This window comes from Octopus sinensis, unplaced genomic scaffold, assembly GCF_006345805.1.
Source record: "Octopus sinensis unplaced genomic scaffold, ASM634580v1 Contig17680, whole genome shotgun sequence".
Classification (NCBI taxonomy): domain Eukaryota; kingdom Metazoa; phylum Mollusca; class Cephalopoda; order Octopoda; family Octopodidae; genus Octopus; species Octopus sinensis.
In genome coordinates, this window is record NW_021835231.1 from 11,223 (window position 1) to 34,053 (window position 22,831).

The 22,831-nt window shown below is 32.0% G+C and overlaps 1 protein-coding gene across 1 annotated transcript; it reads right to left on the minus strand.

The window, feature by feature from the left end:
• Window positions 1-728: 728 nt before the first annotated feature.
• Window positions 729-5,131, minus strand: LOC115231168 (transient receptor potential cation channel subfamily V member 1-like). Its single transcript, XM_036499976.1, has 3 exons — window positions 4,205-5,131; window positions 2,295-4,169; window positions 729-929 (listed from the first exon to the last, which is right to left on the minus strand). The coding sequence occupies exons 1-3, from the start codon at window positions 5,129-5,131 to the stop codon at window positions 729-731; spliced, it is 3,003 nt and encodes a 1,000-aa protein (XP_036355869.1).
• Window positions 5,132-22,831: the final 17,700 nt, after the last annotated feature.

The window sequence follows — 22,831 nt, forward strand, 5'->3', positions numbered from 1 at the left end:
TTTTATTTTGTAATTTTAGATACATGTCTTCACTAACAAATTATATTTTATTTAAATTTAAGCCTGCACACATCGAGACATGAATTCAGAACACGTAAATTACATGAAAAATCCAAAAAATAAATCTGTCAACGTTGAAACCTTTCTTGCAGAATTTAACAAAATTTCAATCAAATACAACCCCGACCAAATCTATAGTTTAGATAAAACTGGATTATACTGTCACCGGTTTTTGACCTTATCAATTCTTTGATCAGATCCATCCACGAATCCATGTCCTTAACCAGTTCTACAATCACCAAAAAATGATGTCCGGCTATTTTAACGAAAATATTGGCATCCAATTCCATTTTTAAGTATTTGTCATTTCATAATATTTATTTTGACAAAGTCGATTTTGAAATTGAATTCAAATATTTTTTTGAATTTTTTTCTAAGTCCATAAGTGTAACGACCTAGGCTCGGTAACACCCTAGGCTCGTGACATATTAACCAGAAGGAGAGACAAAATATAGCCTTGTCTGACACCCTTCCTGATAAAGAAACAATCTTTATCTCTATAAGGAGTCAATACAAGCCTCTTTTTGTCTATATAGAGATTTAATTATCCATATGAGATGACGAGGAACTCTAAATTCTTCCAGCACAGACCATAGTTTATTGTGAAGTATGCAATCCAAAACCTTGCAATAGTCAATGAAATATATATAAAAACACATATGATTTTTTCACAATACACCGGAGGCTAGAGATTTGGTCTCCCGTACCACTAACACATCTAAACCAGTTTGATTAATGGATAGAATTCTTTCTGAAATTAGTGTTTTGCTAACGTGAGGTATGAGAGCAATTGCTCGGTAATTTGAACATACTTTGCTTTCACCCTTTTTAGGCAACAAAACAAATATTGGTTTCTTCCATTCCGAAGGCTAAATGCAAGTTTTCCAGATTTTCTTGAATAAGATTGTAATTGCAGATAAAGGAATGGTCTTAAAATATTGTCCGACCCAGGAGCCTTTTTGCAAGGTAATTCATTTACTGCCCATATAAAATCACTGTCTTGATTATTCTTTGGGGTTTAGAAAGATCGAGAACGTTCCACGATGAGGTGTCGATGTTTTGTATTCAAATGTATAAAATTATTCTGCGTACTCCCTCCATCTATTTCGAATACTATGACGGCTGATTAAATCTCTACCATCCCTGTTGTTAATTTGTTCTTTTGAATCATTTGAACTTCAGTTTTTTTTCCATGATTTTGTAACGTATTCTCTTTTCAGGCTTGAATTGAAAAGGTTTGTGGGCAAAGACACCAAAAAAATTGGTAGGTGCCTAAAACAGGCCATTGGAATCTTTTCATACTCTGGGGCCGCATTTTTGGCTGTTCTTATTGCTTTCCTTCTCAGAATCAGTAATCGGGCGAAGTCTCAATATGCTTGCATAGTTTGCTGAAAGATGCTCAGGACAGTTGCGAGTTGATTGTGGAAAAGTTTGGTAGTATTTTTTGACTAGACAGGGATCCTCCCGGAAGTCGCAAGCAAATTACTTCAGCCTTCGTTTGAGTTCCAGTTATTTTCCTATAAGCTGTCCAAAATTTTTGATATTTTGATTGAAGAATTGTATTGGCGTAACCAAGCACGTTCTTTTTTGATTTGAGGTGTATGAAGAAGTGATTTTTCAAAAGCACTTATTCTTTCTTTCAACTCTCAAAAGAAATAGAGTCACATTTCTCATAAATAAAACTAATTAATTTTTTAATGAGTTCTTAATTATTATTGAATTTTTGATTTGGACAAGTGGTAAAGGATGATTCTTCAATCTGTCGAAATTTACAATAATGTCCCTCTTCAAAAGTAACTTGATGTGGCGGAGCAGGCTTTGAGTAGAAAGTCCTTGTATTCCTGACGTCTCGACGAAATTATAATAAAAGACTCCACTTAATTAATAAAATTATTTAATAAATCTTTAGTTAGAATTTAAATCAGTTTGAAATATTTTTTTAGAAATTCGTTGGAGTTCATCCTCGACATATGTAAATTTGCTATTTAGTTGCTTAAGGCCATTTGCAAGAATTTTCACATTTTCTTCCAAAGAGTTAGTTGTTCCAAGCTGATGCCATTTATTTAATGAAGATGGTCTGACATACAAATAGTAATTTCCATCTTCATTTAGCGTGATTTTTTTGTTATTTTTTTTCTTAATCAAGTTCAGAATTCCAGACAAAATTGTCACACTTTCCAATTCAATTGCAAATTTTATGGCTCTTACCTAAAGAAACAAAATAAATTGCTTACTTTCCATCCTAGTCCTCGGCTAAAAGCAGTGTATGATTCATTCATCATTGCTATCAGCATGTTTAAGAGGATCACCCCAGCAAAAATAATAAACGATATGTAAGAAATTTTAACCCAAAGTCCTTTATTATTGCTGAGTCCGTCAAGATCTGTTAATGAAAAGAAATCCCCCATGCCCACCATCCACAAAAATGTTTGAAAAATAGAATCAAAAGAATTTTCAGTCGTTGTTGAGATGACCGTTGATTCTCTAGTAAGTGTCCGAATTGTGAAAGAGAATCCAATAAGGACGGTTATAAAGACTATTATAAATTTGGATATATCGTAAATAATCATGCTTTTTAACATCAAAGAAAAATGATGAATAGATTGGAATCCCCGTGTGAAATGCAAGGTATCGAGCCATCCTAAGATTAAAGTCAACGCCAAAAAATGGACTTGGTATTCATTTCTATTGATAAATAAGCCGAACCAAATAAAAGCAGTAGAAGACCATAAAATTGACGTACAATAAGATGAAACAAAAAAGCTAAGTATTCCGATTGCCATTGAAGTAACAATACTTGAATATCTTTTTTTAAATAAATTTTCTTTGGCTCCTTTGGAACGAGAAATTACTGAAGTCATCAACCTCAGTATATTGTAAATTGAAATAAGAACAGGCCAAATTAAAAATAAGCAAAATAGCAAATTTGAAGAATAATTGTTGGAGCCTTTAGGAAGGTTATTGATCGCGTAATAACTGTATAAACTCATATGCGTTAGATGTATCAATAGCAAAAAAATATATATCTTTTGATATGGATTCCAGTAGTTTTTGGCAACTTTATATATAGGCTGAATATTGAGAATTCTTGTCGCCACAGATAAATCGTCAAGTTTCGTAACATAATATAGCAGAGACTTTGTATCCACTTTGTTTTTTGTTTTCATATTTCCATGTATTTTTTTTGTATTAGGAGAAATATTAGTTATATCATAGACTGTATAATCGGTACAAGTGAATTTGTTTACACCTTCAAGGTTTAGAAACTCTCTAAGCATAGTTTCAGAACCCAGGGAAGCTGCATATATTACCGGATTCATATTTTGTACATTAAATGTTTCATACATTAGGAATGAAAGAGAATGCTTTTTGTAAATTCTATAAATAGGTAATATTTGGTCGGGAATGGACACACATTTGTACAGACACCACCATTCTACTGCATGAGATACAATTTCTCTAAATAAATGAATACTTTCTGCACATTTTCCATTAGATGCCATTAAAATTAGTTCGTGAATGACATTATTTCCAATTAAATCTTGAACTGCCAAATTGGCACCATTTAGTATCAGTTTCACGAGTTCCAAGCTATAATTCTTTTCCACGGCTATATGAAGTAAAGATTTTCCCATTTTGTTTTGAAGATTAAGATCAAGTTGTGTGTTGAAAGTCGTTAATATTTTGTCAAATAGGATCAAATTTCCATTCATCAGTGCTACGTGCAGTTCTGAATTTCCTTCTTTATTCTGACGATTTATTTTTAGTAAGTTGAAAAAATTAAAAAGTTCTATCCTTCCACTTTGGGAAATCAAATGTAAAATAGTATTACCGCTACTATCAGGCTCTTCAATGACCAAATACGAACTCATTTTTACTGATTGGTCGACAAGGGTTTCGAGCAATTCTTTGCTTGTTTTCTTTGATTTGAATGCACAATGAAGAGCTGTTTCGCCGTTTTTATTTTTAATTGATAAAGTTGACTTTTTTAGAAGAATAGATGCTGCTTCATTCGACCCAGAAATAAATGCTAGATGAAGAGGAGTATTTCCGTCAACATTTTTTAAATCGATATTTTGAGAATTGATAAACTCGGTCAATATTTCGTCCTAAAGCGTAAATAACGAGTCGAGATAAAATATGCCTGATTCGCGAAAGCAGCCGTATGAATAAAAGTATTTCCGAGAGAATCTTTTTCGTTAAATTTCAATTTAGATTCAAACAGCATTCGAAGATATTTTGTTGCTCCTTTAGAAGCAGCAAGATGAAGAGGGTACGTCGAACCTGAAAAAGTTCCACTGGATCGAGCAGTTTTGTTTTCTTCAATCCAGTGTCCATAAAACTTTAACAACACCAACAGGTATTTGTCATTTTCCAATTCCATTGCATATGTCCACGCATCTTTTCCTCTTTTATTACGATGTGAGCCGTTTGCTCCCAAAGTGAGCAAATGTGCAAAAACATCAAGTTTTCTTTGCTGAACGGAGATAAGGAGAGGCGTATTACCAAAATCATCGTCATCTTCCAATGAAATATTGTAATTCACTAGGTAATCTGTCAACTCTAAATGCCCAAAATAGGCAGCGACATGAATGGGTTTCATTCCATATTTTATTTTTGTGTTTACATCAGCTCCATTCTCTATAAGAGTTTTAAGGATTTCCAAATTTCCCAAAGACGTGGCCATCGTGATTGGAGTCTCCAAGCCTAACTTTCTTCTAGTTGACACCATGGCTTTTCCATCGCAAACAAGCAACTTTACTAGATCCTCATATTGATATCTCACTGCCCAGTATAGTGGCGTTGACCCCTTGTCATTCTCAATATCAACTGATGCTTTATTTCGCAAAAGAAATCTAAAATAGTTATCAGATGTATACTGAACAACGTCTATGTGATTGTTTCTAGTTGCAAATAGAATAGGGGTGTCGTTTTTGCTGTTTACGCTGTTTATGTCCACTTTCAAATTCACGAGAAATTTCAAGAAATTTAAATTCCCGAAATAACAAGCCAAATGTATTGGTTTTAGACTCCTCGGTCGCTGACCTTCTGATTCCATGAGCATTTCCATTTCCAATATTTTTTTTACGTCGCAACTAGAAAGTCTATTTATTAATGCTTGTGCGAGCTCGACGTCACCGGAAATTGCAAGTTGATGAAATGCATTTCGCTTAGACTCAATATTATCTAACTTAAATTTATTATTTCTATACTAACTAGAAATTTAAATTTTCCCTTGAGGAGTTTGTTGCTTCCAATTTCTATAAGATATTTTGCGACTTCTCTCAATTCATATTTTAGTGCCATATGTAAAATATTTTCTTTTTTGTTAGATTTTATAACTTCAAGTTGTACACCGGGATTATCTTTCATAAACTAAACTATATAAAAATAGTTATTACTTTTTTAATTAAATTTAACGAGTTTTGTATATCTTGATTTTGGAAATATTCAATCAAGGTTTTGTAAATATCAATAAACTCGTCTGAAGTTAGCTCGGCCACCGTGAAGCTTTTACGAATACAGGTTATGTCTAGCTTTTCGATTTCTCGAAATAGGGCTGATTTATTTTCAGCATTCTGTAATGTGTTAGATTAAATCACTAACCTGATTTCTTTTATTTATTTGTTTTTGTAACTCACGAATATCACCGTCAACGTTATAATCTTTTCTGTGCAAATCAAACTCCATGACTAATATTAGTACGTGTAGTTATGTTTATATCGTTATAAATATCGTATCCATGACAAATTAATAATAGTAATCTTAAATCGATCTATCCTCATTTGAGTAATAAAAAGATAAGAAAAATTCCCATCAATTTTGAAACCAGTCGAACTCGATAACAATGATAGAAAAAGAACAGATTAGGTGCCATCTGAAAAAAACGTTTTTCTCTAGAATTATCTTTCTGGAGAGTCCGCGACGTACCTAACTTTCAACGCGAAATCTCAGAAGAAAGTTAGAGTATGGATGATTTCCTAACTGATACATCTTCTCCGGGATCAAAAAAAAATTCACTTCCAATTGCATTAATAATCTCAGAGAAAAATAGATTCCCGAGAAAATAAAAGACGTGAAGTATTGTGGCTCTCTCAAAGAATTTGTTTCATTTATTCTTTTTAAGAATTTTTAATTCTCATTCATGAAAGAATCTTTTCGTTACATTCTAATTATCGATCTTATCGTCGCTGGACTTTACTTTCGATAGATTTAGGCAATAATACGACGCTTTTCACTAGTTACAAACCTTTTGCGCTTCATTATGTTAAGTCTAGTGTGATGAAAATGAGTTTATTGAATAAATTGTTCAATCAAAAAATTAAAATGTGGTAAGCAAAAAATATTTGTCGAGACTTCTTAGAATAAAATTAATTTTTGCAAAAATTGTGGTGACAGATTTTACAGTATATAGTTTATTCCCAACATTAAAATGTTACAAATACAGATGATAAAATTAACTATTTATATTCCAAAACAAAATCAAGTGGGACTTTTTCGAAACTTTAAAATATTCAGTATATATTTTATTTCTTGCTTAAACGGATCTAATAACTGGAGACTTATTTTACTTGCACTTAAGAAACTGGATTGAAATCATCGCAAAATATATTGTATCTTTATATCATACAATTCTTACAAAAATTATAGAAGCCAACAAAAACAAAAAAATTCTGAACACCCTCTTTACTAGATACAAGTCACAAAAAACGACGTGTGAAAATATGTGAAAGTTAAAGGGAAATAGTAATTTATTCGTAAGCGTTTTCATTATTTCCTTCCCATTTGATTAAATTAAAAAACGAAGTTTAATACTAAAAAGTAGTAAATAAAATTAAATCATATTCTCAACTAATTCGTTGATGGCTTCTCCCTGATCACCAAATGGAAAACTCTTCCGAAAATGGTCTGGATTTCTAAGGAGATTATCACGCGGTAAAATCAGTCCAAATGGAGCCAAAAAAGTAATTACTGCTTTAAAATTAGGTCCAACCGAGTAAATCTCGTGAACGAGATCCTCCATGCACAATATATCAAACTTACCTAAACATTAAAATTCGAATGAACCCAAAGACTCCTCAATCATTGCATTCGAAGTTAAGGGAACAATTCTGTCGTCAATCATTGCAGCACCACGTTTATATAGAAGATTACGGACAGTCGTCAGGGAAGGACTCCCCCACACAATGTGAGACTGAGCAAATTTAAGTATGAGCATTGTTGGTCGATTGAGACTTAAAAACATTCCATCGTTGACTTTCTCCAAACGCAGTAACTTTAATATTTTTTTCGTTTTTAAGGGGCATTTTTTAAAACTTTATATAATCATAAATATAATACTTTTTTATTCGAGCTACAAAAACAAGACCTTTCTCATCCTTTACTAAGGTTTTAGATTCTTTTTTAGCGTTTCGGAAAAAAGCTCTTTTACTATCTTCCATTGATTTGTAACTCACAAAGAAATTTTTGGCCCTTCTTAGAGTTGCTTTGTTATTTTCTTTTAATTTCTAATTTATTTATTATTTTTTAATAAGAAACTAGTCTTCTCTCTGCTTTTAGAATTTTTTCTTGTTTGCGATTTTTTTCATAAGCTTTACGTTTTTTTAATATAGTTTCTGGAATTGGCTTTTCCTTTTCATTTCTATAAAATAAGCATATGTTACAAAATACTTAACAACATCGCTCATTCTAGAACGTGTTTAAATAATTTATTTTACAATTATAATTTTTATTATTTAAAAAAATTCTTAACTTTCTTATTGATAAATAATAAATTATGTATAATTTAAAATAAATGACAGAAATTATTTACAGGTAGAAAATTACTCTTTCAAAGATCTTGTGATTTGTTCATAACAATAAATCCGTTTAGTTTTTACATAAAGTAGAATAAACATTAAAGTACTCAAACATAATCACACTTCTCGATAATCTAAATTCTGTATTTAAAGCTATTCCATTAATCGTTCCTGAAACTTAAAAAACAATCATGTACTCCATAATAAAAATGACTTGTACTTTATAATATCATTTACCACGCTTTTCATTCTTTTTTATCAAAAAACACAAAATTAACTTTTCGTCTACAGATTAGGGAATTTGATTTTGTTTAAAGTTCATTCCAAATGGATGATGTTTCTGCAAATATATTTCCTTTTACAAAAATTTTCTTTATTTGATTTTTTCTTTAATAATAGCCCAAACCTTCTCCACGAAGTTTAAATCTGGGCTTTGTGCAGGCAATTCGATATTATTTACTTGAAACAGCGCTTTGCTATTTACAAAATATGTTTTGGATCATTGTCCTGTTGGTAAATAGAATCTTTAGGTTCTATTTTGTTCAAAAATGAGATAAGATTATTCGTTAGTATGTTAACATACAAAGCTCAATCAATTTTCTCTTTTATCCAAACCAAATTACTGAATCCATTTATGCTTATGGAACACCATACCATAATAGTTCCTTTACCAAAATTTACTGTTTTTGTCACATTATTTGTTAAATATTTTTCCTTGCAATTTCTCAATTCAAAAGTTTTTCCGTAACTATTGTACATGTTAAATTTACTTTCATCGCTGAAAATAACTCTTTCCCAAAAATATTTTGGGTGCATAACGAATTTAAAAAATAAAACTTTTTCTTTGATATATTTAAGTAAATTAAATTTGTTCAGGTTTTTTTGGTTTTGAATTTTCGATTTCATAAAAAAGTGCATAAATATATGTTTCTTAAAAAACTGAATAAATTTGAGACATATTTATAATATTGTCCCATTGTAAAATTATAAGAAAAAGCATGTTCAGTTTTTATTTTTGTTCACTGTATATAAACTTGTAAATCTTCGTCCTCAAGAATATTTTGTATTTTTAATAAATTTGGAAATTATGATAACTTGTTACGTTTAACATTTTTTAACTAAACAAAAATGCATAATGTTTAAAAAGAAAGAATCATGTAAATTGTTAAATATTAAGCAGAGAAAACGAGTAATTAATTAGCAGCAGAGAATAAGATGGAATGCCAATTCCCAAAAACGCAAGATGGCTATTGATATGCGTGAAAAAGCCATGTCCGTTCTCGATGATCGTTTCTCCTTCTGCTTGTTTCTGGAGTTCGCTTGACTATGTCGAGGGAGGCGTCCGGAGCTTCTCTTATCCTCTGCTACGTTCAAAATTAATACAATAAAGTTCAAATTTTGCTTTATATGACACAGTTGCCTCATTGCAATGAATAATGTTGATTTTTCTCCCTCTAAATAGATATTAGAGATACAAGGAAATCTTGTATTGAAATCTTCATAAAATAAATTGTTACTTTAATTTTCATTTGGTTTTATTAGTTTTCCAAAGATGGCTAGTCTATTAACATTGATCTCGTAGGGCGTATCATTATTGATCTTCATAATTGTTAAACCAAGTTGGACATTGTCTTGTTGTAAAATCCCAACGACTATGAATTCAGTAGAATCCAGATTTTCATTAAATGGTCAGTTTTGTCCCCAGAGGAAAGTCTAGAATCTATTATTTTTGCAAATAAAATATTCACAAATAAAAATAAAAATTCCCTACTTCTTTGAGACTCATATAACTTTTTACCGAAAGTAATTAAATTAATTTGTGAAATAAAATCTAGTTACGCTAAATTTAAAAATAACTCTTTTATCTCAACAAATTCATCCTGTACTTCGATACAGAGTTTTGCGACTAAATATTAAAAAAACTAAACACCCAAATTACATCCTAACAGAAAACCGATACCAAGTCACTAGGATTCTGAAAAAAATGAAAACTATCGGGCTGCTACGTTCACAGACTAGACAAATATACTCATGGATCTCTACGCCAAAGACCTGCAAAAAGCATCTTAGTCAAGTAAACAAATCGATGTCAATTTTATCATCTTAATAATAAAATGATATGGTGTGTGTCTGTCTGTCTGCGGTCACCAACTTTAAAATGGCAAAGTACAAATAAATTGTCAAAATCTTATTCGATTATAATTGTCAAAATTCTTTTTTCCAAAAATGTTGAGGTTCTCCAAAAATCTTCCATTCAAAAAACTAACATATCAAGAATATCTTCAACGACGAGGTCCCTTAAACCTTCCCACCTAAAAAATTAAAAAAATATATTTTCTAGATTTTAGTTAAAATGAACAACACGAACAACACCCATGTCCTCGACTCAGATAATGAGGTCCTTTAAACCTTCCCACCAAACTCGACAGAGTGTACAATTAACAGATTTAAAAAAATCTTAAAAGTTATAACCACAATAGCACAATCATTAACACAATTGACCACCAATTGACAGCGCAATTAGAAGAATTTTCGTAAAAATATTAACTATTTATTTAAGTTTTTCGTTAAGATAGAATTTATTTTTGCTATGTCTCTTTTCCTAATCCTTTTAACTATTCAAAAATAATTTTATCAATAGATAACCGAAGGAGGGAAAACGAAGCTGAAGACAAGAAAGCTCAGCTTAAGGTAATTAATTTAAACTGTTTATGCTTAACTTCACATTATGTTGTCCGGTTCTTCTTTGCGTGTCTCTTTTTTGGCTGGTGCTTCTCTGTCTATTGTAGCTATCCTTTTAATTGATGTGTTGATTGGTGTGTTTTATTGGAATGTTTGATTAGTCTGTTTGTGTATCAAAAACTTCCCCTCGCTCAGCAATAACAAAATAAAAACTAAACAGGAAACAAGATACCACAAAATCCAAAAATGAAAACGCAAAAAAATTAAAAAATCCTGTGCCACCTAAATTATGCAACGGAAAGAGGTTAATTATTAAAAATTTGATGGCTAACGTAATAGAAGCGACGATATTAACATGGAAGTATAGAGGTGAGTATGTTTATATCCCACGAATTTTGACTTATTTTAGTTATAGTTGTTTGATGAAACAGACCCTCCGTAGGAGCTAGGTCGCGGTGAGCGAAGCAAGCTGCCGAGCTAGTATTTTAATAAAATTCTCACAGAAAGAGAATTAAAAAGACGACCTCCAAAATTATTGGCAATTAAATGTTGCCGGTGTAATTGTGAAAATAAATGGTACGCGACATTTTAAATATTCCAAACATCCTCTTTATTTGCCAATCGTAGAAGCAGCGCCGTCAATAGCACATAAAATTATGTTTACAAAAAGAATGTTATTCTAAAAAAGTATGTTTCAATTTCATTATACAGTGACATCTTCCCCATATCACTTGTAATTTTTCCTCGCCTAAAATGTTCTGTAGCTCCTAAAATAAAAAAAGAATAGCATTGAGATTTCTTCACGACCTCCTTCCCGTTTTATATAAAACTTAGTTTGAATACTTTTTTAAAAAGCAATTGAGAATGTAAGAATTTTACCTTGAGTTCACTTTTAACCTGAAATTGTAGTGTTATTGATATTACTATTCTAAAAAAGATCTTTATTCTTTATTTTATTTTGACTTTTGATCAATTTTTTTGCGAGCGATGTATCTTCTCAAAATTTAATTACACATGACTTATGGATAATTGAGCCTACCTGATCCAATAAATATATTTTTTGTATTCTTTCTACGAGAGGCCTTTTCTCTTTTTATTTCGAAAATGAATTTAGCTCGAATTATACTCTGGCGGACCCTTTTGTTGGTTTAAATTATTTTTATAACATCCTCAATGCTTAGTTCGGTCTAAATTCATCTGGAACATAAATACAAATAAAAACCGGATTTTTTCAAAGCAGTTTCGGAGAGAAATTTATCAGAAATTATATTTCCGCTGTCTATTTTGACTCCTCGTTCTATTACGAAATATTTTAAAATTGGCACCTCTACTTGACCGAAGACGACTTTTCTTAAAGTAACTGGTGTCAGTTTTATTCGAAATAAAATGTCTCTCATAAAATGGAATTCGGACATTTCAGTTTTATAAGATTCCTATCAATTAGAATTAATCTCCGAATCCAACCCTTGAAGCGAGATGCACAATTATGTCGCCGTTTTATTCAAAATATATTTTATGTATTACTATGAAATGTATTTTTAGTTGTTCATAATTTATCGTTAACGATTTTTAGTCGTTCTATCAAACTCTAGTTTTTTGTTTAATTAAATACAAAAATTATAACTCAAAATTATAAAAATCGTCTTATCGCGAAAAGAGAGAGACTGAGAATGCCAGTTGATTTGTCGAAAAGTCTTCTTTCTTACTACAATAGAGGTATCGGGATCTACCAGTTAGCGGAGTAGTTGTTCTAAAAGGAGAAAAATCACTAATTAATGATAACTATAGTTTATTTAAATTTTAGCATTTTAATTATAAAAATTGGATTAAAGATATTAAGAACTATACAGAGTAGATACAATTTAAAATGAATGATAACAAAGTCGTTCGATATAAAAATTGTTTAATTTATCACGACAAACAAATTCAAAAAGGAGATTTATATACACAAAATGGAATTATCATTAATCCAAAAATTTTATTTTTAAAACATAAAAAGTCTGCCGATGTAGAAATCGACTGCTTGTCTTCAATCATTTGCCCAGGATTTATTGATATCCAAATAAATGGTAATTGTCAGTTATGATTCAAGGCGCTATTGGAATTGATTTCTCTTTTCCACACCCGGATTACTACGGCAAACTTGATCAAGTCTCCAAATTTCTATTGAGTCATGGAGTCACCTCTTTTTGTCCAACAATAGTTACATCTTCATTAGAGACCTACAAATACGTTTGCAGGTCAATATATAGCCAAGGTGATTCCGCGAATTGTTAAGAGAAATGGTGGAAGCCACGGAGCCGGAATTTTAGGTTAAAATTATTCTTCAATTCAGGAATTCACTTAGAAGGCCCTTTCATCGCCAAAAATAAGGCAGGCGCTCATCGTAAAGATTTGGTGATCGAAAAAGCTGATCTCGAGACCGTGATTAAGACGTACGGAGAAGATCTCTCCAACGTGGCAATAGTGACTGTGGCTGCCGAACTTTGTCCCGACGAAACGCTTGAATTCTTTACTCAAAAGAATGTCGTGGTTTCGATTGGTTCCCATTTTCTGTGGTGAACTCTAAGGACATTCAAGTGCATCATTGAAGGAAGCTCTTCATTTTGTTGCCAATGGAGGGTCATTGATTACTCATTTATTCAATGCGATGAACCCAGTTGAATGACTTCTGTATTTTAGTTTCATCATCGAAATCCAAGCATTTTTGGATTACTCGGAAGCACACTCTTTTCTAAAAGGATATATTATGGGATTATCGCGGACGGAATCCACGTACATCCTGCTTCGATAAAAATGGCTCATTCCTGCAATCCTAACGGTAATACAAATTTATTTATTCAAAGGATTTATCACTGTCACGGATGCAATGAGCGCCATGGGACTGGCTGAAGGAACACATCAGCTTGGAACTGTCACCGTTGATTTGAAAGGAGAGTCAGTGACGGTTCATGGGACAAACACGCTGGCAGGAAGGTTTATCGTTTTAAAATGATATCAGTGTAACCACACTTCCAAAGTCGATTAAAATGCTTGTCAACTCTGTAAAATTAACTGCCGCAGAAGCAATTGAAACAGCAACGTTACATCCAGCAGAAGTTTTGGGAATACAAAACCGCAAGGGAACTTTAGAGTTTGGTTCTGATGCGGACTTGGTAATACTGTCTCAGGAATTGACTCCCCTGGTGACCATCATAGCCGGGATACCCGTTTGGCAGTCTCCTGATTCTAAAATTAACCTTAGTTAATTAATACATAACTCTTATTTTTCTAACAAAGGTTATTATTTTTCAATAAAAATCAACAGTATTAGAGAATCGGTTATGATTGATTCCCAAACAGTTTCCTTTGAGCAATTCGATCGATTTTTTTCTGAAAAAGCATTAAATACCTGTTCATTAGATTCCTTAGGACAGGGGTGGCCAACCAGTCGATTGTTTTCGATATATAAATTTCAATATAGGACCCGTTTAACGGATAACCATCTTGCGGATTGCATGAGAATAGCACTAAGGTCATATGAGCAAGAATTTTAAATAGTCGCAAGATAATTACAATGCCAAAAATCCCATTAACTTTTAATTATAAAATATCGTCGGTGAAAAGGTTGGCCACCCTTGCCTTAGGTCTACTGCAACAAATTCTACAATCGACATGAATCCACTTGGAAAAAATCCATTTTGAAAATCTCACTAAAGAAAAGTGTTAAAGAGTTCTTTTTCTACTTATACGATATGAAAAGTGTTAAATTAAACACTCACAACCAGTGTTTCCTCTAAGCTGCGCGCGTGCGCGGCCGCGCAGCAGTTTGCACCTTGCTGCGCAGCGAAATTTTTTTCTGCGCAGTAGAAAGTATAATATTAAAAATTGCTATTTTTTTTAATTTTTTATATGAATTTATATATTCTTATTTTCATTTCAAAACGAAAACGTGTCTATAATATTGATATGAGACTTAAGATAGATTTATTGTATTTAAATATCTGTAATCTCTTCCCACGCCAATTTCGAACATTGAATAGCGTCCAATATTGTGATTCCCTTGGCTGAAGAGTATGCCCTGGATACTGGAATTCAGCCGTCGTGGGTTCGAATCCAGAAGAGGCTACTTTGGAGTCGGGGTTAATCTCGTCGAAGTTCCTTTGCCCGTGAGGTGACGAGTACATCTGGCACGACACAGTATGTCAAAAAGGGATCTCCTTCCTATCCGGCCTTAGAAAGGCGTTACGTGGTCCACCAAATTCACTTGGAGATTTCGACTGGATTTGGAAACGCCGAGGGGGCACCTAATGCTCACCGAAAAAGGACCAATAGCTCTCCTACCCCCTGGGACATCGTCGTCGCAGGACGATGCACTTTGCATAGGATTGAACCTTTCCGGAGGATCTCCGTCAAAGTGCGTCGGGATCACATGCTAATTAGTTCGGTCTTAACTGTGGTCTTGGTGTTTAATAAATAAATAATAAATAAAGAAAAATTCTCCTTCTTTTAAGCCGGAATGGTTGATAGAGTACGTCGAAACCTTAACACCAGATTCAAAAATTCCCCAACATGTGCAACTGGGTGATATTTTTAGTTTTTCCGAAGACTGCGGAGTTGTTTGTAAAATATGTGGCGACGCTAAAGCGACTTGTGATTTTGCGAGTGGAAAAACCTGGGATATATGGAAATTGGATTATCTGAAGAGACATATTACCCATAAAATTCATTCAGATTCAATAATAAAATTAAGAAGAATTCGAGCAGGAACTGGAATCAGCTGCTTGCTCACAGAGTCTAAGGATGACCGACAGATGAGATTCAAAATGAGTGATCGTGCACGAAGTAAAATTGAAAAAGTGAAAATTCTCATTGACAATGTTATTTTGGCTCTCTCCATGAATGCTTCATTACTTTCTGTTATGAATATACATGATCATATGGCAAAATATGTAGAACTTCCTGATAGCTGGCGAAGTAAAAATTATGCATTTGAGTTTGTTGAATGCATCGACTACGTGGTCAAAGAGATATGTATGCAGGAAATTAGAGAGTCTCGGTTCCATACACTCATTGTGGACGAAAGCACAGATATATCCGTAACCAAAATGCTTATTATATATATTAAATATCGTCCTACGGGACAAATTATCACAAAACAGTTTTTGCTAGCATAATGAAACTTACAAGTTGTGACAGTAAATCTATTTTCATTGCAATCAAGAAATTCTACATGACAAACAATCTTGATTTTCAAAAGATGGTAATGTTTACATCAGATGGGGCATCCGTTATGCTAGGGAGAAGAAATGGCGTGGCATCACTGATCCGTGCTGAGGTTCCTCATCTTACTGAACAACATTGCGTCGTTCACAGACAAGATCTAGGGATCGATGATGCATGGAAAAAAAATAATCTTGTGAAAAATATTGAAATATTACTCCGGACTGTTTATACTGTTTTCAGTCGATCAAGTATAAAAAAAGCTGCATTTCAGGACCTGGCTAATGTTGTTGTTGAAGATGTCGTTTCATTTAAGTCAGCGGTTCTCAAATGCGGCCCCGGGGCCGCATGTGGCCCCCAGGATTTTTTTTGCGGCCCCTCTAGAGCAACTAACTTTTTTAATTTTTTAATAATGTTTAAATTTAATTATTCATTCTTAAGGTTAAACATATCCATAATTAATGATTTCATTAATCAATTTGAAGCACGTTTTGGGGTACATTTATATAAATTTAATTTTTAGAATTTTAAAGAATTCCTTCCTTTAATGAAAATATTCGCAACTCCATTCAGCGTGGAAATTAAGGATGCGCCTGCAAAGTTTCAACTAGAACTCATAATTTACAACATGATATAGAACTGGCGGCATTGTTCAAAAATGCGTCCATTATTATTTTTACGATTAATTCCTCAAGACAAATTCCAAAATATAACACACAATGCATATATGAATATATCAATGTTTGGATCTACATATTTAGCGAATCAATATTTAGTAAAATGATTCGAATAAAAAATAATATCGTAACAAACTCACGGATAATAACTTGAGTCAGCTTTTACGAACTTCTTCGACTTTACTTATTCGGATTTCAAAAACTTAATAAACAAATAATACTTTCTTTTTAGTTGCAACGCCTTTTGTAGAATTTTTAGCTTGTATTTCTTCATAAAGGAAATGGAAATTAAAAAAGAAAAAAAGAGTCCAAAAACTCATTACTCATCAGTAGTGGCTGCATTTCGGATTGCAAGCGAGTTACCGGCTTGAAAATATAAAAAATATATATAATATTTTTTGTGCGGCCCGCGAAGCTAATCTTAATTATCGATTTGGCCCTTGAGCTAAAAAGGTTGAGAACCCCTGATTTAAGTCACTAAATGAAGTGAGATGGATGTCTCGGCATTTTGCTGTTAAAGCTTTGATAAAAAACTACACAATTTTAATTGAATATTTCAAGAAACAGGTTGAAGATGATAATGATCCGATTGCAAAATATTGCTTAAAACAACTTCAAAATCCTCTTATTCATGTTGCTTTAACTGTCTTAATGAAATTTTGGCTGAATTAGCAGATTTGTGCACAGTTTTCCAAAGAAGCTGTATATCGACCATAGAAGCTGTACAGTTTGCCAGAGCAAAAATTTCGAAGCTGAAATCTCAATATTGGATGGAAATGAAATTTACTGGAGTGACAGTGTGAAGATGTTGTTATCAACAACTGGTTATGGAGATACAAATACAGATGAAATCCTATGCTTTATCGAGCATGTTTATCTGCATTTACAAGAAAGATTTCAAGCTGACGAATTAAGAGAATGGGTAGCATTTGACACTCAAGCAATTCAAAATCAGACAAACTTTGAATTTGGAAAAGAGGAGATAATTAAATTAGCGAAAAAATATGAAAATTTACTCTCTTCAGAAGTCCCACTCATAAAACTGCAGTCGGAATATACAGATCTCAAGTTTATTTTAAAAGAAAAACTGCACTCTGGTGCTTTGAAAACATTTGAAGATGTAATTTACTATATACTAGCGGAGAAAAAATTTTCAGCCACTGCAACATTTGTGGATATTTGTGGCACATTCAAGCGTCGAGTGCTGATGCTGAACGTGGATTTAGTTTGATGAACTGTATCAAAACTAAACTACGTAATAGACTTGAGATTGACCATTTGGAGATGATCATGCGAATCAAGTTCTATTTAACAAGTGGGAATACAGTGGATCTTGATCGAGTATACAAATTTTGGATACAAAATAAAAACAGAAGAGAATATCCAATTGACTAGACCTATTTTTTTAACCATTGGTTTTTTAATTGTAAAATTTTCCCCCCCCAAAAATTTTTTGCACACGTCACTTTATAACGCTGCACAATGCAATGTGCCCAGCGCGCATAGCTACCACTCGCTTAGAGGGAACACTGCTCACAACTACTTGAACATGAAAATAATACGAAAAGAGCAAAAAATAGTACAAGAAAGTTTATGTTTGAACGTATAAAACAATTATTATTATTATTTATTGTATTTAAATATCTGTAATCTCTTCCCACGCCAATTTCGAACATTGAATAGCGTCCAATATTGTGATTCCCTTTTTTGCTTAATCTATTTGTGCTACAGGATTTTTATCATAGATAATCGTTTTCATCAGTAAAGACAATGTTCTGGCATACATTCAAACGATTCCATCAAAGACGTTAGGAAATATGTTCGTAGAATATAAACATGGTTTTGAAGACGTAATGACTAAAACATTGATTCTCAACAAAAATTATGCAGTGCGGAACACTTATCAAAGAGGAGTCAATTATAAGAAGAGAAGACATGATAACACAAATGAGGTGACAGAAAACGAATACTCCAAAGAAAGGAAAAATAATAGCAAGAGGATAACTAAAGTTGATGTCCCTCTACAGGGAGGATCAGTAAATTGAAAAATTTAATTAATTTAACTGTTAATTTCTTTGGTTTAAATACATAAATCCTAAAAAAATAATATAAATTTTTAAACAGTCGTAATAATAATTCAAAATAAGAATTCACGTCAACATGTCCATATTTAACGATCCTCTTAACTTCCTTAAAGTAATTAAAGCAAAGTCCAATCATAGTATGACGAATTAGTGACTCAAGCAATGGAACCGGGAAGCATTTTGAAAGCTAAAACCAGAACAATGAGGTTCCTAAAAATTCCATTCACGTTTCGAGGTGAAATATGTATCAAAACTCTAACAGGATGTGACCTAATAGAATGGCTAAACGCTGTTCTTGCGCCTGAAACAAAATTTGAATGTGAAAACATTGCTAATAGCCTTTACAAATACGGATATATTTGCCCTGTCAATTATAATAAAACGGACAAATTCAGAGATGACCTCGAAATTTACATATTTCAAGTGAATAATAATTGAATCATTTTAAGAGAAAATCATATTGGCCCAGTAATAACCGAAGATATACAAAAAAAGATTATAGTATTTTATGATTATTTCTTCATTTCAGTGATTTATTTGTTGGACAAAATCATGTATCACAGCGTTTCAATGAACGACAGAGAAAATGTATTATAATATATTTATTAAAGAGTATATATTAGATTATATTTTATTACCCGAGAATTCGAATCAAATTGGAAATGTATTGTTAATGAAGTTAAAATAAATCACAAGTAAAATTACAACTATTTTTAGAAAAAAATATAAAACTAAAAGTGAGCAAAAAGTAGCAAAAATTCAAGATAAAAAAGCATGGTCTATTAATTCTAAATATGTTAAAAATTGACTAAAGAAAAATAGATTTGGGATGATAATCCTCTGCAAGCATATGAATCTTTGTCAACTGTAGAAATAGACGAAGAGCCGTACAAAAAGTACGGAAGTAAATCAGTAATATTAATTAGATTGAATGCATACGAAAGCAAATCAAAAGTGGATTTCCACGCGGGAATAATGATTTGGTGAATTATATAGACAACTTGGAAGTACAACGATTTTATGGTGGATTGTGCGGATACGGCCGAGACATTACAGAACGAATTTTGCATATGGGAAAATATTTAAAGACAGCGTTATTCATGAACAGTTATATTATCAATTTTCTTGAGTTTCTACACTTTGAAAAAAGTCAAGAAAATTTGATCTTCTGGTATAGCTGTCATCTCTTCCAGTTCATCAGCGAATCACAGCTTGAATCTACCGCAGAAAAAATATATAAGTAAAAATATAAAATAATTTATTAAAGAGCATTCATTGAAGAAAATTCTAAATATGAAATAAATATCAGTTCAACAATTAGAAATTTAATTAAATCTTCAATGAAAAAACCACATCGGTAACATAATAAATATTTTTTTATAAATGCGAATTATTCTTATAAAAAATTATCTAAATATGTTTTAAAGTAAATGATTTTAGATTTATTTTTGATCAAGCTAGCAAAGATATTTTCAAATTAATGGAAACTGATTCGTTTGAAAGATTTATAAATTCTACAAAATATAAAAAAATTATTTTAAAATCAATGATTGAAAAATCCCAGAATAAAAAATCAGTAAGTTCAGATGAAAATTTTTAACAACAAAAAACTAGTAATTTGATCAGCCTGGATTTCTTAAAACAAATTATATTCATTTTTGGTGCAAATTACGATTCTAGTCCGCTTAAATTAACACCAATATAACAAATTTTTGACAGTTTTATTTTCACAGAAAATATTTTATCTTGGTTGCATAGGAATTTTTTACCTGTGGTATAAATCAATCAAATAATAGAGAATCTTTTTTACCAGGATCGCAAAGTAATTCCCTCCAAAAATTAAGACGAAGATTTAAATGGTGAATGTAAAGTTCTGCTCCTTTTTAAAAAATTGATATTTTGTGTGATGATAGGTATTTTTTGTTGTCAAAAATTCTTTGAATAAATAATTTTTCGTGTCTTCCAAAGTCTAGATTGTACAATAAAAAGTATATTACATTTTGAGAAGCCTGCCATACTATAACAAAATAATTAAGAAATAGTTAAAAATTTAAAATTGTCTCGAAGGATATTTTAAAAAGTATTCAAATCAAAACAATTGGGAAAGTCGATTTCAACGTCATTTTTATAATGATATTATTTGCAAATCGAAGATAGTTAACATTATAACTTTGTTATAACTTCCAATTTTTCAAAGGATAGTTCAGGATTAGTTTAAAAATCTATTAGAATCGGATATAAATTTATGTGATTCACTAGATATTATTATAAATGAGGATTTTATATTAGTACCTGAAGACTTCAAAAATTAAAAGTAAATTTATAGTTTTATTAATATTAAATAGTCTTATCTAATATTGATTATGCTGAATAGTGACTACTTACGACGACACAACGAAGTAGTGAAATGTGTACATCTACATCTATGCAGGGAGTATGGAATCGAGAAATCTAAGAAATTGAAAACCCGGTAATCTCCAAATTTAGGAATGGTATAAATCTCGACGTATAAGCAATAGATTTTAATTATTTTTTCATTTTTTATTAATTTAAGTCAAATTTAATGGATTTGTCTATTTTTTTAAGAATAAAAATTAAGCCGAAAAAACATATTTGTTAACTATTAGGAGCAGAAAGTCTTGGAATATCTTCTCTTTATCAACTACCGAGGTCCGCCACGTGAATTCGTCCAAATAAGATTCAAATAACGCACGCGATGTTCCTAAAATAAATTTACGAGTTTTACCAAATTGCCTTTTTAGCTTTCTCTTCGCTCGCATCCATGTGTTTTCAATATTTTGAGTATGGATGGAGCGGTCCAAAGGGTGAACAAAATTTTCGGAGTGATTTATCACAGAATGTGAATAAATCCCTCCTTCAATGTGCGCAATCCCACTATAGGCTGCCCAACCATCAGTAATGATATGGGTGCCGGGAAGCACGCGTCAAACAATTACTTCATTCAGTGTTTCCGCTGTCCTGTCTAAAGGATAAATGGAAAAAAGAACCTGCAACTTCTTCAAAAAAGCACTTTCTAGTTCCCCTATCTATTCCACCCAATACCCAATGGCCTGGTCGCCACCAATTAAAGCTAAAATTTCGGTATTGTACAAATAATTAACAAATATTAGTCAAAAAGGCCAATCTTGCAAAGAAGATTTGAAATCTATTGACATGAAACAAGTATTAGAAGAGAAGGAATTATTCCACAAACATAAAATTGATGGCCAATTGGAAGAAACTCTTGGCACTGAGAAGAGGCTAAAGTTGGAAGATGTGAATTTGGACGAAGATGATCCCATTGACGAGGGTGGGATTGATTCAGACGATTCCTCTGACGGAGATGAAACAGCACAGTTAATGTCAGAACTTAATAAAATTAAAAAAGAACGAATGGAAGAGGCCAAGAAAATGGTTTAATAAAATTTGATCACTGTTTACAGAACATGGAGAAAGAGCTTGAGGAGCAGAAAATAAGGAATGAAAATATAATGCGGGGAAATCCCCTCATTTCACTTTCAGGCGATTTGGAAGGGAAAAGTGATTTTAGAGTCAAGGCAAAGTATTGTGATTGTGTTATTTTAGATGGGATGATGACGTGGTTTTTAAAAATTGTGCAAAAGAGACAAATAAAACAAAGCCCGAATTCATTAATGATTGTATTCGCTCGGAATTCCACAAGAAATTCATGTCGAAATATTTTAATAATTTTTGTTTCTGATTTTTAAAATTTAATGATCTCTTTACTCATTAAATCAATTTCTAAGAATTAATAAAAAAATTAAAGACCATTCATGTTTCTTTGACTTTTTAATACCCTCCATAAGAGGCGTTCTCAGGTTTGAGTCAATTTGGATCTCTGCTCTATTTATGCTGTAAAATGGAAAAAACAATTTAAACGATGTACTTTTACAATTTTTGGAATTATTGAAAAGTAAAGCTCGGAGAGGAAAACTGTCCCAGCCATTATGCCGTCAGGAAGTTAGTTTATAATTATGACAAGTATCCGGGTCCCGTGAACAATGTGTTGGTTAAGAACGATTAGCTGAGTGATGGCTTTGAATAACATTTTAGAAAGCTGATGATGTTGTATTGGACACACAGATGGACTGCTGTCTTGTGTCAAAAATACAAATAATGCACCGAGATATTTAGAATTTACATCCAGAGCATTCGATTCAGTTTACGGAATTAAACTCGTGAAAATACAACATTTTTAAATCAGGACGAAATGAGTATCATCTTAAAGCTCCTTCAAGACACTCAATTAGTAATCAATCTTGGCAAAACTGTGTCAAACTTTTTTTAAACATATTACAGTGTGACT